The sequence below is a fragment of the Triticum urartu genome, chromosome 6A (assembly GCF_056163025.1).
Source record: "Triticum urartu cultivar PI428250 chromosome 6A, HENAU_Tu73, whole genome shotgun sequence".
Classification (NCBI taxonomy): domain Eukaryota; kingdom Viridiplantae; phylum Streptophyta; class Magnoliopsida; order Poales; family Poaceae; genus Triticum; species Triticum urartu.
The window spans coordinates 105,480,561-105,496,010 of NC_141878.1; the positions used below are offsets into that span (position 1 = coordinate 105,480,561).

The 15,450-nt window shown below is 46.5% G+C and overlaps 1 protein-coding gene across 1 annotated transcript; it reads right to left on the reverse strand.

Annotated features, from left to right (window-relative positions):
* Positions 1–4,445: 4,445 nt before the first annotated feature.
* Positions 4,446–14,006, reverse strand: LOC125516605 (uncharacterized). The gene is made up of 3 exons (XM_087526756.1): positions 13,747–14,006; positions 4,819–4,994; positions 4,446–4,540 (listed from the first exon to the last, which is right to left on the reverse strand). The coding sequence occupies exons 1-3, from the start codon at positions 14,004–14,006 to the stop codon at positions 4,494–4,496; spliced, it is 483 nt and encodes a 160-aa protein (XP_087382882.1). The 3' UTR covers positions 4,446–4,493.
* Between the last annotated feature and the right edge of the window lie 1,444 nt (positions 14,007–15,450).

The window sequence follows — 15,450 nt, forward strand, 5'->3', positions numbered from 1 at the left end:
GTCCCGGGGGTCCACCGGGTGGGGCCACCCATCCCGGAGGGCCCCATGGGCTAAAGTGGGGAGGGGAACCAGCCCATAGTGGGCTGGTGCACCCCCCTTGGCCCACCCCCTGCGCCTAGGGTTGGAAACCCTAGGGTGGGGGGGGCGCCCCACTTGCCTTGGGGGCTACTCCACCCTTGGCCGCCGCCCCCCTAGGAGATCCCATCTCCTAGGGCCGGCGCCCCCCTAGGGGAGCCTATATAAAGGGGGGAGGGAGGGGCAGCCACACCTTTGAGTCTTGGCGCCTCCCTCTCCCCTGCTACACCTCTCCCTCTCGCAGTGTAACGGCGAAGCCCTGCTGCGGTGACGCCCTGCATCCACCACCACGCCGTCGTGCTGCTGGATCTTCATCAACCTCTCCTCCCCCCTTGCTGGATCAAGAAGGAGGAGACGTTACGCTGACCGTACGTGTGTTGAACACGGAGGTGCCGTCCGTTCGGCGCTAGGATCTCCGGTGATTTGGATCACGTCGAGTACGACTTCCTCATCCCCGTCCTTGAACGCTTCCGCGCGTGATCTACAAAGGTATGTAGATGCAATCCGATCACTCGTTGCTAGATGAACTCATAGATGGATCTTGGTGAAACCGTAGGAAATTTTTTGTTTTCTGCAACGTTCTCCAACACCTACGTCTGTTGAAGAGGAAGTTAATGATAGTGATCATGAAGCTTCGGATCAAGTTGCTATCGAACCTCATAGGTCGACAAGGATATGTACTGCTCCTGAGTGGTGCGGTAATCCTGTCTTAGATATCATGTTGTTGGACAACAATGAACCTACGAACTATGGAGAAGCAATGGTGGGCCCGTATTCCGACAAATGGTTAGAAGCCATGAAATCCGAGATAGGATCCATGTATCAGAACAAAGCATGGACTTTGGTGGACTTGCCCAATGATCGGCAAGTCATTGAGATAAATGGATCTTTAAGAAGAAGACGGACGTGGACGGTAATGTTACCGTCTATGAAGCTCGACTTGTGGCAAAGAGTCTTTTCACAAGTTCAAGGAGTTGACTACGATGAGATTTTCTCACCCGTAGCGATGTTTAAGTCCGTCAGAATCATGTTAGCATTAGCTGTATTTTTCGATTATGAAATCTGACAGATGGATGTCAAAACAAGTTTTCTTACCAGTTTTCATAAGAAAAAGTTGTATGTGATACAATAAAAGGTTTTGTCGATCCTAAGGATGCTAAAAGGTATGCTGGCTCCAGCAATCCTTCTATTGACTAGAGCAAGCATCTCGGAGTCGGAATATATGCTTTGATGAAGTGATCAAAGCTTTTAGGTTTATACAATGTTTGCTAGAAACTTGTATTTACAAGAAAGTGAGTGGGAGCACTACAACATTTCTGATAAGTATATGTGGATGACATATTGTTGATTCGAAATAATGTAGAATTTATGGAAAGCATAAACGGTTGTTTAAAGAGTGATTTTCAAAGGAAGACCTGGATAAAGCTGCTTACATATTGGGCATCAAGATCTATAGAGATAGATCAAGACGACTGATGATACTTTCAAAGAACGCACACCTTGACATGTTTTTGAAGGAGTTCAAAATAGATCAGTCAAAGAAGGGATTCTTACCTGAGTTGTAAGGTGTGAAGTTGAGTAAGACTCAAAGATTGACCACGGCAGAAGAAAGAGGAAGGACGAAGGTCATCCCCTATGCTTTTGTCATAGGCTCTATACGGTATGCCATGCTGAGTACCGCACCAGATGTGTGCCTTGCCACATGTCTGGCAAGAGGGTACAAAGGTGATCTAGGAGTGGATCACCAGATAGCGGTCAAAATTATCCTTAGAGGAATAAGGAAGTGTTTCTCGGTTATGGAGGTGATAAAGAGTTTGACGTAAAGAGTTACGTCGATGCAAGCTTAACACCTATCCGGATAGCTCTGAGTAGAGATACCGGATACGTATAATGGAGCAACAATTTGGAATAGCTCCAAGTGGAACGTGGTAGCAGCATCTACGATATGACAAAGTTTTGCGAAATACATAGGGATCTGAATATTGCAGACCCGTTGACTACAACCTCTCTCACAAGCATAACATGATCAGACCCAGAACTCATTGAGTGTTAATCACATACTGATGTGAACTAGATTATTGAGTCTAGTAAACTCTTTGGATGTTGGTCACATGGCGATGTGACCTGTGAGTGTTAATCACATGGCGATGTGAACTAGATTATTGACTCTAGTGCAAGTGGGAGACTGTTGGAAATATGCCCTAGAGGCAATAATAAATTGGTTATTATTATATTTCCTTGTTCATGATAATCGTTTATTATCCATGCTAGAATTGTATTGATAGGAAACTCAGATACATGTGTGGATACATAGACAATACCATGTCCCTAGTAAGCCTCTAGTTGACTAGCTCGTTGATCAATAGATGGTTACGGTTTCCTGACCATGGACATTGGATGTCGTTGATAACGGGATCACATCATTATGAGAATGATGTGATGGACAAGACCCAATCCTAAGCCTAGCACAAGATCGTGTAGTTCGTATGCTAAAGCTTTTCTAATGTCAAGTATCATTTCCTTAGACCATGAGATTGTGCAACTCCCGGATACCGTAGGAGTGCTTTGGGTGTGCCAAACATCACAACGTAATTGGGTGGCTATAAAGGTGCACTACGGGTATCTCCGAAAGTGTCTGTCGGGTTGGGACGAATCGAGACTGGGATTTGTCACTCCGTGTAATGGAGAGGTATCTCTGGGCCCACTCGGTAAGGCATCATCATAATGTGCACAATGTGACCAAGGAGTTGATCACGGGATGATGTGTTATGGAACAAGTAAAGAGACTTGCCAGTAACGAGATTGAACAAGGTATCAGGATACCGACGATCGAATCTCGGGCAAGTATCGTACCGATAGACAAAGGGAATTGTATACGGGATTGATTGAATCCTTGACATCGTGGTTCATCCGATGAGATCATCGTGGAGCATGTGGGAACCAACATGGGTATCCAGATCCCGCTGTTGGTTATTGACCGGAGAGTTGTCTCGGCCATGTCTGCATGACTCCCGAGCCCGTAGGGTCTACACACTTAAGGTTCGATGACGCTAGGGTTATAGGGAATAGATGTATGTGGTTACCGAATGTTATTCGGAGTCCCGGACGAGATCCCGGACGTCACGAGGAGTTCCGGAATGGTTCGGAGGTAAAGATTTATATATGGGAAGTCATCATACGGTCACCGGAATAATTCGGGGGGTTACCGGTATTGTACCGGGACCACCAAAGGGGTTCCGGGGGTCCACCGGGAGGGTCCACCTCCCCCGGAGGGCCCTATGGGCTGTGTGTGGAGAGGTACCAGCCCCTTAGTGGGCTGGGCGCCTCCCCCTAGGGCCCATGCGCCTAGGGTTTAGGGGGAACCCTAAAGGGGGGCGCCCCCTTGCCTTAGGGGGCAAGGCAACCCCCCTGGCCGCCGCCCCCTCCTCAGATTGGATCTGAGGGGGCCGGCCCCCCTCTCCCTTGCCCCTATATATATGTGGGGGGTGGGAGGGCAGCCGCACCCAAGTTCTGGCGCAGCCCTCCCCCTCTCCCAAGTCCTCCTCCTCTCCCGCGGTGCTTGGCGAAGCCCTGCAGGATTGCCACGCTCCTCCTTCACCACCACGCCGTCGTGCTGCTGCTGGATGGAGTCTTCCCCAACCTCTCCTTCTCCCCTTGCTGGATCAAGGCGTGGGAGACGTCACCGGGCTGCACGTGTGTTGAACGCGGAGACGCCGTTGTTCGGCACTTAGATCGGAATCAACCGCGATCTGAATCGCTGCGAGTACGACTCCTTCATCCGCGTTCTTGCAACGCTTCTGCTTAGCGATCTACAAGGGTATGTAGATGCACTCCCCTTCCCCTCGTTGCTAGATTACTCCATAGATTGATCTCGGTGATGCATAGAAAATTTTAAATTTCTTTTACGATCCCCAACAATATACTCGCCAGCGGAGTCAGCATGAAAAACACGAATGGGTGAAGAGAACTGAGTATGAACCATGGCAGCAAAACGCTTATAAATAGACAACACCTCACTACGAGAAGTCATGAAATAAATCCATGTGTAACGAGAGAAATCATCTATGAAAATAATATACTGTTTATGACCACCTTTCAAAGCGAAAGGAGCCGGACCCCATACATCAGAATGGACTAAATCGAAAGGACGCTTAGACATTGACTCACTATGTGAATATGGTAACTGAATCTGCTTGCCAAGATGACAACCCTGACACTCTAAAGAGACATCTCCTGAGACAGACCCCAAAAGACCTCGACGAACTAAAGACGACAACCGAGAACCACACAGATGACCAAGTCGATGATGCCACTGCTTGAAGGAACCAGTAACGGAGGCGACTGAAGTGGAGGAACTGGCGATGGTGGTGGCAGCGGAAGGAACATGAAGCCAGTCCAACTCCCAAAGACCCTGAGAATCACGGCGGCGAGGGCCAGCCCCAACCAGAGTGTGTGTGCGATGGTCCTGGACAGAACAAGAGTCAACGCCAATGATGACGCGACAACCAGAATCGGTAAGTTGACCAGCAGAAAACAGATTCATGGTAAGTCGAGGAACATGAGCAACATCAGGAACAGAATAAGAACGAGTGGTAAGATTGCCCCTACTAGCAACAGAAAGTGGAGTACCATCAGCAGTGAAGACATGAACAGGAGAATCCAGCAATTGAAGAGAGGACAAAGTGGAAGAATGAGAAGACATATGAAAAGAAGCTCCAGAGTCCAGAACCCGTGGGGATGTACCTGACTGTGTAGAGGGCGGTTGCTCAGTGCAGGAAGCATCAGCCACAGAACCAGCAGTACCCGTCGAGGAAGAACCTGAAGCCGCGAGCAGACGCTTAAGTCTCAGAATATCCTGCTCAGTCAAAGCAATGGTTGAAGCTGTCGAGGTAGATGACGAAGTCCCTGAAGAGGATGATGAAGGAAATATGCCCTAGAGGCAATAATAAAGTTATTATTTTATTTCCTTATATCATGATAAATGTTTATTGTTCATGCTAGAATTGTATTATCCAGAAACATAATACTTGTGTGAATACATAGACAAACTAAACGTCACTAGTATGCCTCTACTTGACTAGCTCGTTAATCAAAGATGGTTATGTTTCCTAACCATAGACATGTGTTGTCATTTGATTAACGGGATCACATTATTAGGAGAATGATGTGATTGACATGACCCATTCCATTAGCTTAGCACCCGATCGTTTAGTATGTTGCTATTGCTTTCTTCATGACTTATACATGTTCGTATGACTATGAGATTATGCAACTCCCGTTTGCCGGAGGAACACTTTGTGTGCTACCAAACGTCACAACGTAACTGGGTGATTATAAAGGAGCTCTACAGGTGTCTCCAAAGGTACATGTTGGGTTGGCGTATTTCGAGATTAGGATTTGTCACTCCGATTGTCGGAGAGGTATCTCTGGGCCCTCTCGGTAATGCACATCACATAAGCCTTGCAAGCATTGCAACTAATGAAGTTAGTTGTGAGATGATGTATTACGAAACGAGTAAAGAGACTAGCCGGTAACGAGATTGAACTAGGTATTGAGATACCGACGATCGAATCTCGGGCAAGTAACATACCGATGACAAAGGGAACAAAGTATGTTGTTATGCGGTCTGACCGATAAAAGATCTTCATAGAATATGTGGGAGCCAATATGAGCATCCAGGTTCCGCTATTGGTTATTGACCGGAGACATGTCTCAGTCATGTCTACATTGTTCTCAAACCCGTAGGGTCCGCACGCTTAACGTTACGATGATAGTTTCATTATGAGTTTTTATATTTTGATGTACCAAAGTTAGTTCGGAGTCCCGGATGTGATCACGGACATGACGAGGAGTCTTGAAATGGTCGAGACATAAAGATTGATATATTGGAAGCCCATGTTTGGACATCGGAAGTGTTCCGGGTGAAATCGGCATTTTACCGGAGTACCGGGAGGTTACCGGAACCCCCCGGTAACCTAATGGGCCTTAATGGGCCTAGTGGAGGAAGAGGAGAGGAGGCCTAGGGGCTGCCGCGCGCCCCTCCCCCAAGTCCGAATTGGACAAGGAGGGGGGCGGCGCCCCCCCTTTCCTTTCTTCCCTCTCTTCCTTCTTCCCCAAGTCCTAATCCAATTAGGGAAAGGGGGGAGTCCTACTCCCGGTAGGAGTAGGACTCCTCCTGCGCGCCTCCTCCTATGGCTGGCCGCACCCCCCCCCCTTGGCTCCTTTATATACGGGGGCAGGGGCACCCCTAGACACATAAGTTGATCTCTAAGATCGTTCTCTTAGCCGTGTGCGGTGCCCCCTTACACCATAGTCCTCGATAATATTGTAGTGGTGCTTAGGCGAAGCACTGCGACAGTAGAACATCAAGATCGTCACCACGCCGTCGTGCTGACGGAACTCTTCCCCGACACTTTGCTGGATTGGAGTCCGGGGATCGTCATCGAGCTAAACGTGTGCTAGAACTCGGAGGTGCCGTAGTTTCGGTGCTTGATCAGTCGGGCCGTGAAGACGTACGACTACATCAACCGTGTTGTAATAACGCTTCTGCTATCGGTCTACGAGGGTACGTAGATCACATTCTCCCCTCTCGTTGCTATGCATCACCATGATCTTGCATGTGCGTAGGAAAATTTTGAAATTACTACGTTACCCAGCAGTGGTATCAGAGCCTAGGTTTTATGCGTTGATGTTATATGCACGAGTAGAACACAAGTGAGTTGTGGGCGATATAAGTCATACTGCTTACCAGCATGTCATACTTTGGTTCGGCGGTATTGTTGGACGAAGTGGCCCGCACCGACATTACGCGTACGCTTACGCGAGACCGGTTCTCCCGACGTGCTTTGCACAAAGGTGGCTAGTGGGTGTCAGTTTCTCCAACTTTAGTTGAACCAAGTGTGGCTACGCCCGGTCCTTGCGAAGGTTAAAACAACACCAACTTAACAAACTATCGTTGTGGTTTTGATGCGTAGGTAAGAACGGTTCTTGCTAAGCCCGTAGCAGCCACGTAAAACTTGCAACAACAAAGTAGAGGACGTCTAACTTATTTTTGCAGGGCATGTTGTGATGTGATATGGTCAAGACATGATGCTAAATTTTATTGTATGAGATGATCATGTTTTGTAACTAAGTTATCGGCAACTGGCAGGAGCCATATGGTTGTCGCTTTATTGTATGCAATGCAATTGCGCTATAATGCTTTACTTTATCACTAAGCGGTAGCGATAGTCGTGGAAGCATAAGATTGGCAAGACGACAACGATGCTACGATGATGATCAAGGTGTCGCGCCGGTGACGATGGTGATCATGACGGTGCTTCAAAGATGGGAATCACAAGCACAAGATGATGATGGCCATATCATATCACTTATATTGATTGCATGCGATGTTTATCTTTTATACATCTTATCTTGCTTTGATTGACGGTAGCATTTTAAGATGGTCTCTCACTAATTATCAAGAAGTGTTCTCCCTGAGTATGCACCGTTGCGAAAGTTCTTCGTGCTGAGACACCACGTGATGATCAGGTGTGATAGGCTCTACGTTCAAATACAATGGGTGCAAAACAGTTGCACACGCGGAATACTCAGGTTATACTTGACGAGCCAAGCATATACAGATATGGCCTCGGAACACGGAGACCGAAAGGTCGAGCGTGCATCATATAGTAGATATGATCAACATAGTGATGTTCACCAATGAAACTACTCCATCTCACGTGATGATTGGACATGGTTTAGTTGATTTGGATCACGTGATCACTTAGAGGATTAGAGGGATGTCTATCTAAGTGGGAGTTCTTTACTAATATGATTAATTGAACTTAAATTTATCATGAACTTAGTACCTGATAGTATCTTGCTTGTTTATGTTTGATTGTAGATAGATGGCCCGTGCTGTTGTTCCGTTGAATTTTAATGCGTTCCTTGAGAAAGCAAAGTTGAAAGATGATGGTAGCAATTACACGGACTGGGTCCGTAACTTGAGGATTATCCTCATTGCTGCTCAGAAGAATTACGTCCTGGAAGCACCGCTGGGTGCCAGGCCTGCTGCTGGAGCAACACCAGATGTTATGAACGTCTGGCAGAGCAAAGCTGATGACTACTCGATAGTTTAGTGTGCCATGCTTTACGGCTTAGAATCGGGACTTCAACGACGTTTTGAACGTCATGGAGCATATGAGATGTTCCAGGAGTTGAAGTTAATATTTCAAGCAAATGCCCGGATTGAGAGATATGAAGTCTCCAATAAGTTCTATAGCTGCAAGATGGAGGAGAACAGTTCTGTCAGTGAGCATATACTCAAAATGTCTGGGTATAATAATCACTTGATTCAATTGGGAGTTAATCTTCCAGATGATTGCGTCATTGACAGAATTCTCCAATCACTGCCACCTAGCTACAAGAGCTTCGTGATGAACTATAATATGCAAGGGATGAATAAGACTATTCCCGAGCTCTTCGCAATGCTGAAAGCTACGGAGGTAGAAATCAAGAAGGAGCATCAAGTGTTGATGGTCAACAAGACCACTAGTTTCAAGAAAAAGGGCAAAGGGAAGAAGAAGGGGAACTTCAAAAAGAACAGCAAGCAAGTTGCTGCTCAAGAGAAGATACCCAAATCTGGACCTAAGCCTGAAACTGAGTGCTTCTACTGCAAGCAGACTGGTCACTGGAAGCGGAACTGCCCCAAGTATTTGGCGGATAAGAAGGATGGCAAGGTGAACAAAGGTATATGTGATATACATGTTATTGATGTGTACCTTATTAATGCTCGCAGTAGCACCTGGGTATTTGATACTAGTTCTGTTGCTAACATTTGCAACTCGAAACAGGGACTACGGATTAAGCGAAGATTGGCTAAGGACGAGGTGACGATGCGCGTGGGAAATGGTTCCAAAGTCGATGTGATCGTGGTCGGCACGCTACCTCTACATCTACCTTCGGGATTAGTATTAGACCTAAATAATTGTTATTTGGTGCCAGCGTTGAGCATGAACATTATATCTGGATCTTGTTTGATGCGAGACGGTTATTCATTTAAATCAGAGAATAATGGTTGTTCTATTTATATGAGTAAAATCTTTTATGGTCATGAACCCATGAAGAATGGTCTATTCTTATTAAATCTCGATAGTAGTGACACACACATTCATAACGTTGAAGCCAAAAGATGCAGAGTTGATAATGATGGTGCAACTTATTTATGGCACTGCCGTTTAGGTCATATTGGTATAAAGCGCATGAAGAAACTCCATACTGATGGACTTTTGGAACCACTTGATTATGAATCACTTGGTACTTGCGAACCGTGCCTTATGGGTAAGATGACAAAAACACCGTTCTCCGGTACTATGGAGAGAGCAACAGATTTGTTGGAAATCATACATACAGATGTATGTGGTCCGATGAATGTTGAGGCTCGTGGCGGATATCGTTATTTTCTCACCTTCATAGATGACTTAAGCAGATATGGGTATATCTACTTAATGAAACATAAGTCTGAAACATTTGAAAAGTTCAAAGAATTTCAGAGTGAAGTTGAAAATCATCGTAACAAGAAAATAAAATTCCTATGATCTGATCGTGGAGGAGAATATTTGAGTTACGAGTTTGGTGTACATTTGAAACAATGCGGAATAGTTTCGCAACTCACGCCACCCGGAACACCACAGCGTAATGGTGTGTCCGAACGTCGTAATCGTACTTTACTAGATATGGTGCGATCTATGATGTCTCTTACTAATTTACCGCTATCGTTTTGGGGTTATGCTTTAGAGACGTCCGCATTCACGTTAAATAGGGCACCATCAAAATCCGTTGAGACGACGCCTTATGAACTGTGGTTTGGCAAGAAACCAAAGTTGTCGTTTCTGAAAGTTTGGGGCTGCGATGCTTATGTGAAAAAGCTTCAACCTGATAAGCTCGAACCCAAATCGGAGAAATGTGTCTTCATAGGATATCCAAAGGAAACTATTGGATACACCTTCTATCACAGATCCGAAGGCAAGACTTTTGTTGCTAAATTCGGAAACTTTCTAGAGAAGGAGTTTCTCTCGAAAGAAGTGAGTGGGAGGAAAGTAGAACTTGATGAGGTAACTGTACCTGCTCCCTTATTGGAAAGTAGTACATCACAGAAACCGGTTTCTGTGACACCTACACCAATTAGTGAGGAAGCTAATGATGATTATCATGAAACTTCAGAACAAGATACTACTGAACCTCGTAGATCAACCACAGTAAGATTCGCACCAGAGTGGTACGGTAATCCTGTTCTGGAAGTCATGCTACTAGATCATGATGAACCTACGAACTATGGAGAAGCGGTGGTGAGCCCAGATTCTGCAAAATGGCTTGAAGCCATGAAATCTGAGATGGGATCCATGTATGAGAACAAAGTGTGGACTTTGGTTGACTTGCCCAAAGATCGGCAAGCAATTGAGAATAAATGGATCTTCAAGAAGAAGACTGACGCTGACGGTAATGTTACTGTCTACAAAGCTCGACTTGTCGCAAAAGGTTTTCGACAAGTTCAAGGGATTGACTACGATGAGACCTTCTCACCCGTAGCGATGCTTAAGTCTGTCCGAATCATGTTAGCAATTGCCGCATTTTATGATTATGAAATTTGGCAGATGGATGTCAAAACTGCATTCCTGAATGGATTTCTGGAAGAAGAGTTGTATATGATGCAGCCGGAAGGTTTTGTCGATCCCAAGGGAGCTAACAAAGTGTGCAAGCTCCAGTGATCCATTTATGGACTGGTGCAAGCCTCTCGGAGTTGGAATAAACGCTTTGATAGTGTGATCAAAGCATTTGGTTTTGTACAGACTTTTGGAGAAGCCTGTATTTACAAGAAAGTGAGTGGGAGCTCTGTAGCGTTTCTGATATTATATGTAGATGACATATTACTAATCGGAAATGATATAGAATTTCTGGATAGCATAAAGGGATACTTGAATATGAGTTTTTCAATGAAAGACCTCGGTGAAGCTGCTTACATATTGGGCATTAAGATCTATAGAGATAGATCAAGACGCTTAATTGGACTTTCACAAAGCACATACATTGACAAAGTTTTGAAGAAGTTCAAAATGGATCAAGCAAAGAAAGGATTCTTGCCCGTGTTACAAGGTGTGAAATTGAGTAAGACTCAATGCCCGACCAATGGAGAAGATAGAGAGAAAATGAAAGATGTTCCCTATGCTTCAGCCATAGGCTCTATCATGTATGCAATGTTGTGTACCAGACCTGATGTGTGTCTTGCTATAAGTCTAGCAGGGAGGTACCAAAGTAATCCAGGAGTGGATCACTGGACAGCGGTCAAGAACATCCTGAAATACCTGAAAAGGACTAAGGATATGTTTCTCATATATGGAGGTGACAAAGAGCTCATCGTAAATGGTTACGTTGATGCAAGCTTTGACACTGATCCGGATGATTCTAAATCGCAAACCGGATACGTGTTTACATTAAACGGTGGAGCTGTCAGTTGGTGCAGTTCTAAACAAAGCGTTGTGGCGGGATCTACATGTGAAGCGGAGTACATAGCTGCTTCAGAAGCAGCAAACGAAGGAGTCTGGATGAAGGAGTTCATATCCGATCTAGGTGTCATACCTAGTGCATTGGGTCCAATGAAAATCTTTTGTGACAATACTGGTGCAATTGCCTTGGCAAAGGAATCCAGATTTCACAAGAGAACCAAGCACATCAAGAGACGCTTCAATTCCATCCGGATACATAGAGATTTGTAAGATACATACGGATCTGAATGTAGCAGACCCATTGACTAAGCCTCTTCCACGAGCAAAACATGATCAGCACCAAAGCTCCATGGGTGTTAGAATCATTACTGTGTAATCTAGATTATTGACTCTAGTGCAAGTGGGAGACTGAAGGAAATATGCCCTAGAGGCAATAATAAAGTTATTATTTTATTTTCTTATATCATGATAAATGTTTATTGTTCATGCTAGAATTGTATTATCCAGAAACATAATACTTGTGTGAATACATAGACAAACTAAACGTCACTAGTATGCCTCTACTTGACTAGCTCGTTAATCAAAGATGGTTATGTTTCCTAACCATAGACATGTGTTGTCATTTGATTAACAGGATCACATTATTAGGAGAATGATGTGATTGACATGACCCATTCCATTAGCTTAGCACCCGATCGTTTAGTATGTTGCTATTGCTTTCTTCATGACTTATACATGTTCGTATGACTATGAGATTATGCAACTCCCGTTTGCCGGAGGAACACTTTGTGTGCTACCAAATGTCACAACGTAACTGGATGATTATAAAGGAGCTCTACAGGTGTCTCCAAAGGTACATGTTGGGTTGGCGTATTTCGAGATTAGGATTTGTCACTCCGATTGTCGGAGAGGTATCTCTGGGCCCTCTCGGTAATGCACATCACATAATCCTTGCAAGCATTGCAACTAATGAAGTTAGTTGTGAGATGATGTATTACGAAACGAGTAAAGAGACTTGCCGGTAACGATATTGAACTAGGTATTGAGATACCGACGATCGAATCTCGGGCAAGTAACATACCGATGACAAAGGTAACAAAGTATGTTGTTATGCGATCTGACCGATAAAAGGTCTTCGTAGAATATGTGGGATCCAATATGAGCATCCAGGTTCCGCTATTGGTTATTGACCGGAGACATGTCTCGGTCATGTCTACATTGTTCTCGAACCCGTAGGGTCCGCACGCTTAACGTTACGATGACAGTTTCATTATGAGTTTATATATTTTGATATACCGAAGTTAGTTTGGAGTCCCGGATGTGATCACGGACATGACGAGGAGTCTCGAAATGGTCGAGACATAAAGATTGATATATTCGAAGCCTATATTTGGACATCGGAAGTGTTCCGGGTGAAATCGGCATTTTACCTGAGTATCGGGAGGTTACCAGAACCCCCCGATAACCTAATGGGCCTTAATGGGCCTAGTGGAGGAAGAGGAGAGGAGGCCTAGGGGCTGCCGCGCGCCCCTCCCCCCAAGTCTGAATTGGACAAGGAGGGGGGGGGGCGGCGCCCCCCCTTTCCTTTCTTCCCTCTCTTCCTTCTTCCCCAAGTCCTAATCCAACTAGGGAAAGGGGGGCTCTCAAAAGAAAACTAGGGAAAGGGGGGGAGTCCTACTCCCGGTAGGAGTAGGACTCCTCCTGCGCGCCTCCTCCTATGGCCGGCCGCACCCCCCCTTGGCTCCTTTATATACGGGGGCAGAGGGCACGCCTAGACACACAAGTTGATCTCTAAGATCGTTCTCTTAGCCGTGTGCGGTGCCCCCTTCCACCATAGTCCTCGATAATATTATAGTGGTGCTTAGGCGAAGCACTGCGACAGTAGAACATCAAGATCGTCACCACGCCGTCGTGCTGACGGAACTTTTCCCCGACACTTTGCTAGATCGGAGTCCGGGGATCGTCATCGAGCTGAACGTGTGCTAGAACTCGGAGGTGCCGTAGTTTCGGTACTTGATCGGTCGGGCCGTGAAGACGTACGACTACATCAACCGCGTTGTCATAACGCTTCCGCTGTCGGTCTACGAGGGTACGTAGATCACACTCTCCCCTCTCGTTGCTATGCATCATCATGATCTTGCGTGTGCATAGGAAAATTTTGAAATTACTATGTTACCCAGCAGATGATCGCGCCTTGCGCAGGTGTTTCCTCTTCGTGTAGCACTTGGACTCAATATGACCATCATTGTTGCAGTAATCACAATGTGGACGGGGGCGACCTGAGCCTCCAGAAGGAGTGGGCAAGAGCGGCGGAGCACTCGAGCGAGAAGGAGTCGGTGCAGCAGGTGGCGTGGAAGAAGACCGAGTAGCGAGTACAGAGGGAACCTCCAGCAAACCAGCACCACATAAGCGAGTCTCCTCAGCACGAATCTCAGAAAGCGCCTCCATGAGAGAAATATGGCCACGAGCAAACAACTGAGCACGCCGGGGCTCAAACTCCTTACAGAGCCGAGACAGGAACTCGTAGACGCGACGAAACTCCAAATTGGCCTGGACAGCCTGGCAACAGGGGCAAGTACGACAACCAGCACTGCGGAGAGAATCAAGTTGGCGCCAGATAGCAGAACTCTGTGCATAGAAGTCATCAACAGTAGAGTCACCCTGCTGAAGAGCATACTCCTGACGGACCACAGAAAGGTATAAGGCATCACCAGAGGGCTGATAGCGCTGACGAAGATGGGTCCACATCTCAAAGACAGTAGGAAGACCCAGAAACTCAGAAGCAAACTGAGGCAGAACACTAGCAGTGAGAACAACTGCAGCATGAGCATCATCATCAAGCCACTGGGTGTAAACAAATAGAGCACCATGATACGTCTGAAGAGCCTCCTCATAAGCCAAAACCCTCTCATCATAAGCACGAGCAGCAGCCTCATCAGCAAGCTTAGCCGCATCCTTGGCGGCCTGATTAGCATCCGTAGGAAGAATCGGTGGAGTCGGCGGAGTAGGGGCCACCGGAGAAACTGGACGTGGCGGACAGCAGACCTCGCCAGAAAGAACACCCCAGAGACGGATGCCACGCATGTGAATGCGCGTGAAGCCAGTGAACTCGGTGTAGTTAGTACCATCAAAGATCACCGGACAGCGAGGGACAACAACATAGCCCGATGCAGCAGACATTTTTTTTCTTTTTTTCTTTCTTTTTTTGGTCAACGACTGCGTGGAAGCCCGATCCGATCTGGAGGGCAGAATCGAGCAGCTAGGCAGCGGGATCCGATCGGGAGGCGAGCAGGAAGAGGAGCAGCTCAGCAGCAGGATTCGTCCTGGAAGCAGGAGGCGAAAAACGGGTCGGCCACCTCGTCACGTGAAGCTGGCTTCGATCACGGGAGCCTCGGAAGCGGAAGATAGGGCAGAGCCGCCGATCCAATCGGGAGATAAAAAGGGGGGTGCGAGCAACGCCAAATCCGAGAGGACAATGAGCAGGCGGCTTCGATCCGACTTCGAGTGCGATCGGGAGCGGAGAGAGAAGCATCCACAGCGCCACGGGAGGATCAATCACATGAGCTGCGGCGTGTAAAAAAATTGACCTAGCTCTAATACCATGTTAGGAATAAGCAACTTGTATTCCCATGAGGCCATAGGCCGATATATATACATGTACAGGTGTGGAACATATGCAGGAAACCCCTTATACAACGGGATAAACACAAAGGGGTACATGACTTATATTATAACTCTAACAAGGAGGAGCTGCGGCTTCCTCCGAACACACACACGTGTCGTCGCCGCTTTCGTCTTCTGCCTGGAGGCCAGGTCACTTTTCTACTGACTGCAACGACTTCGTCCACGTCCTGGCATGCTCTCCGGGAACCACCGGCATCCGCGTCGACTT

Excerpts from the sequence above, each read along its gene's own strand:
- LOC125516605 (XM_087526756.1), bottom strand. The coding sequence starts at position 14,006 with ATGGAGGCGCTTTCTGAGATTCGTGCTGAGGAGACTCGCTTATGTGGT. Across the intron at positions 4,995-13,746 it reads AAACACCTGCGCAAGGCGCG|ATCATCCTCTTCAGGGACTT; the intron begins ATCATCTGCTGG and ends CATATTTCCTTC. Across the intron at positions 4,541-4,818 it reads ACCGCCCTCTACACAGTCAG|GACCATCGCACACACACTCT; the intron begins GTACATCCCCAC and ends TGTTCTGTCCAG.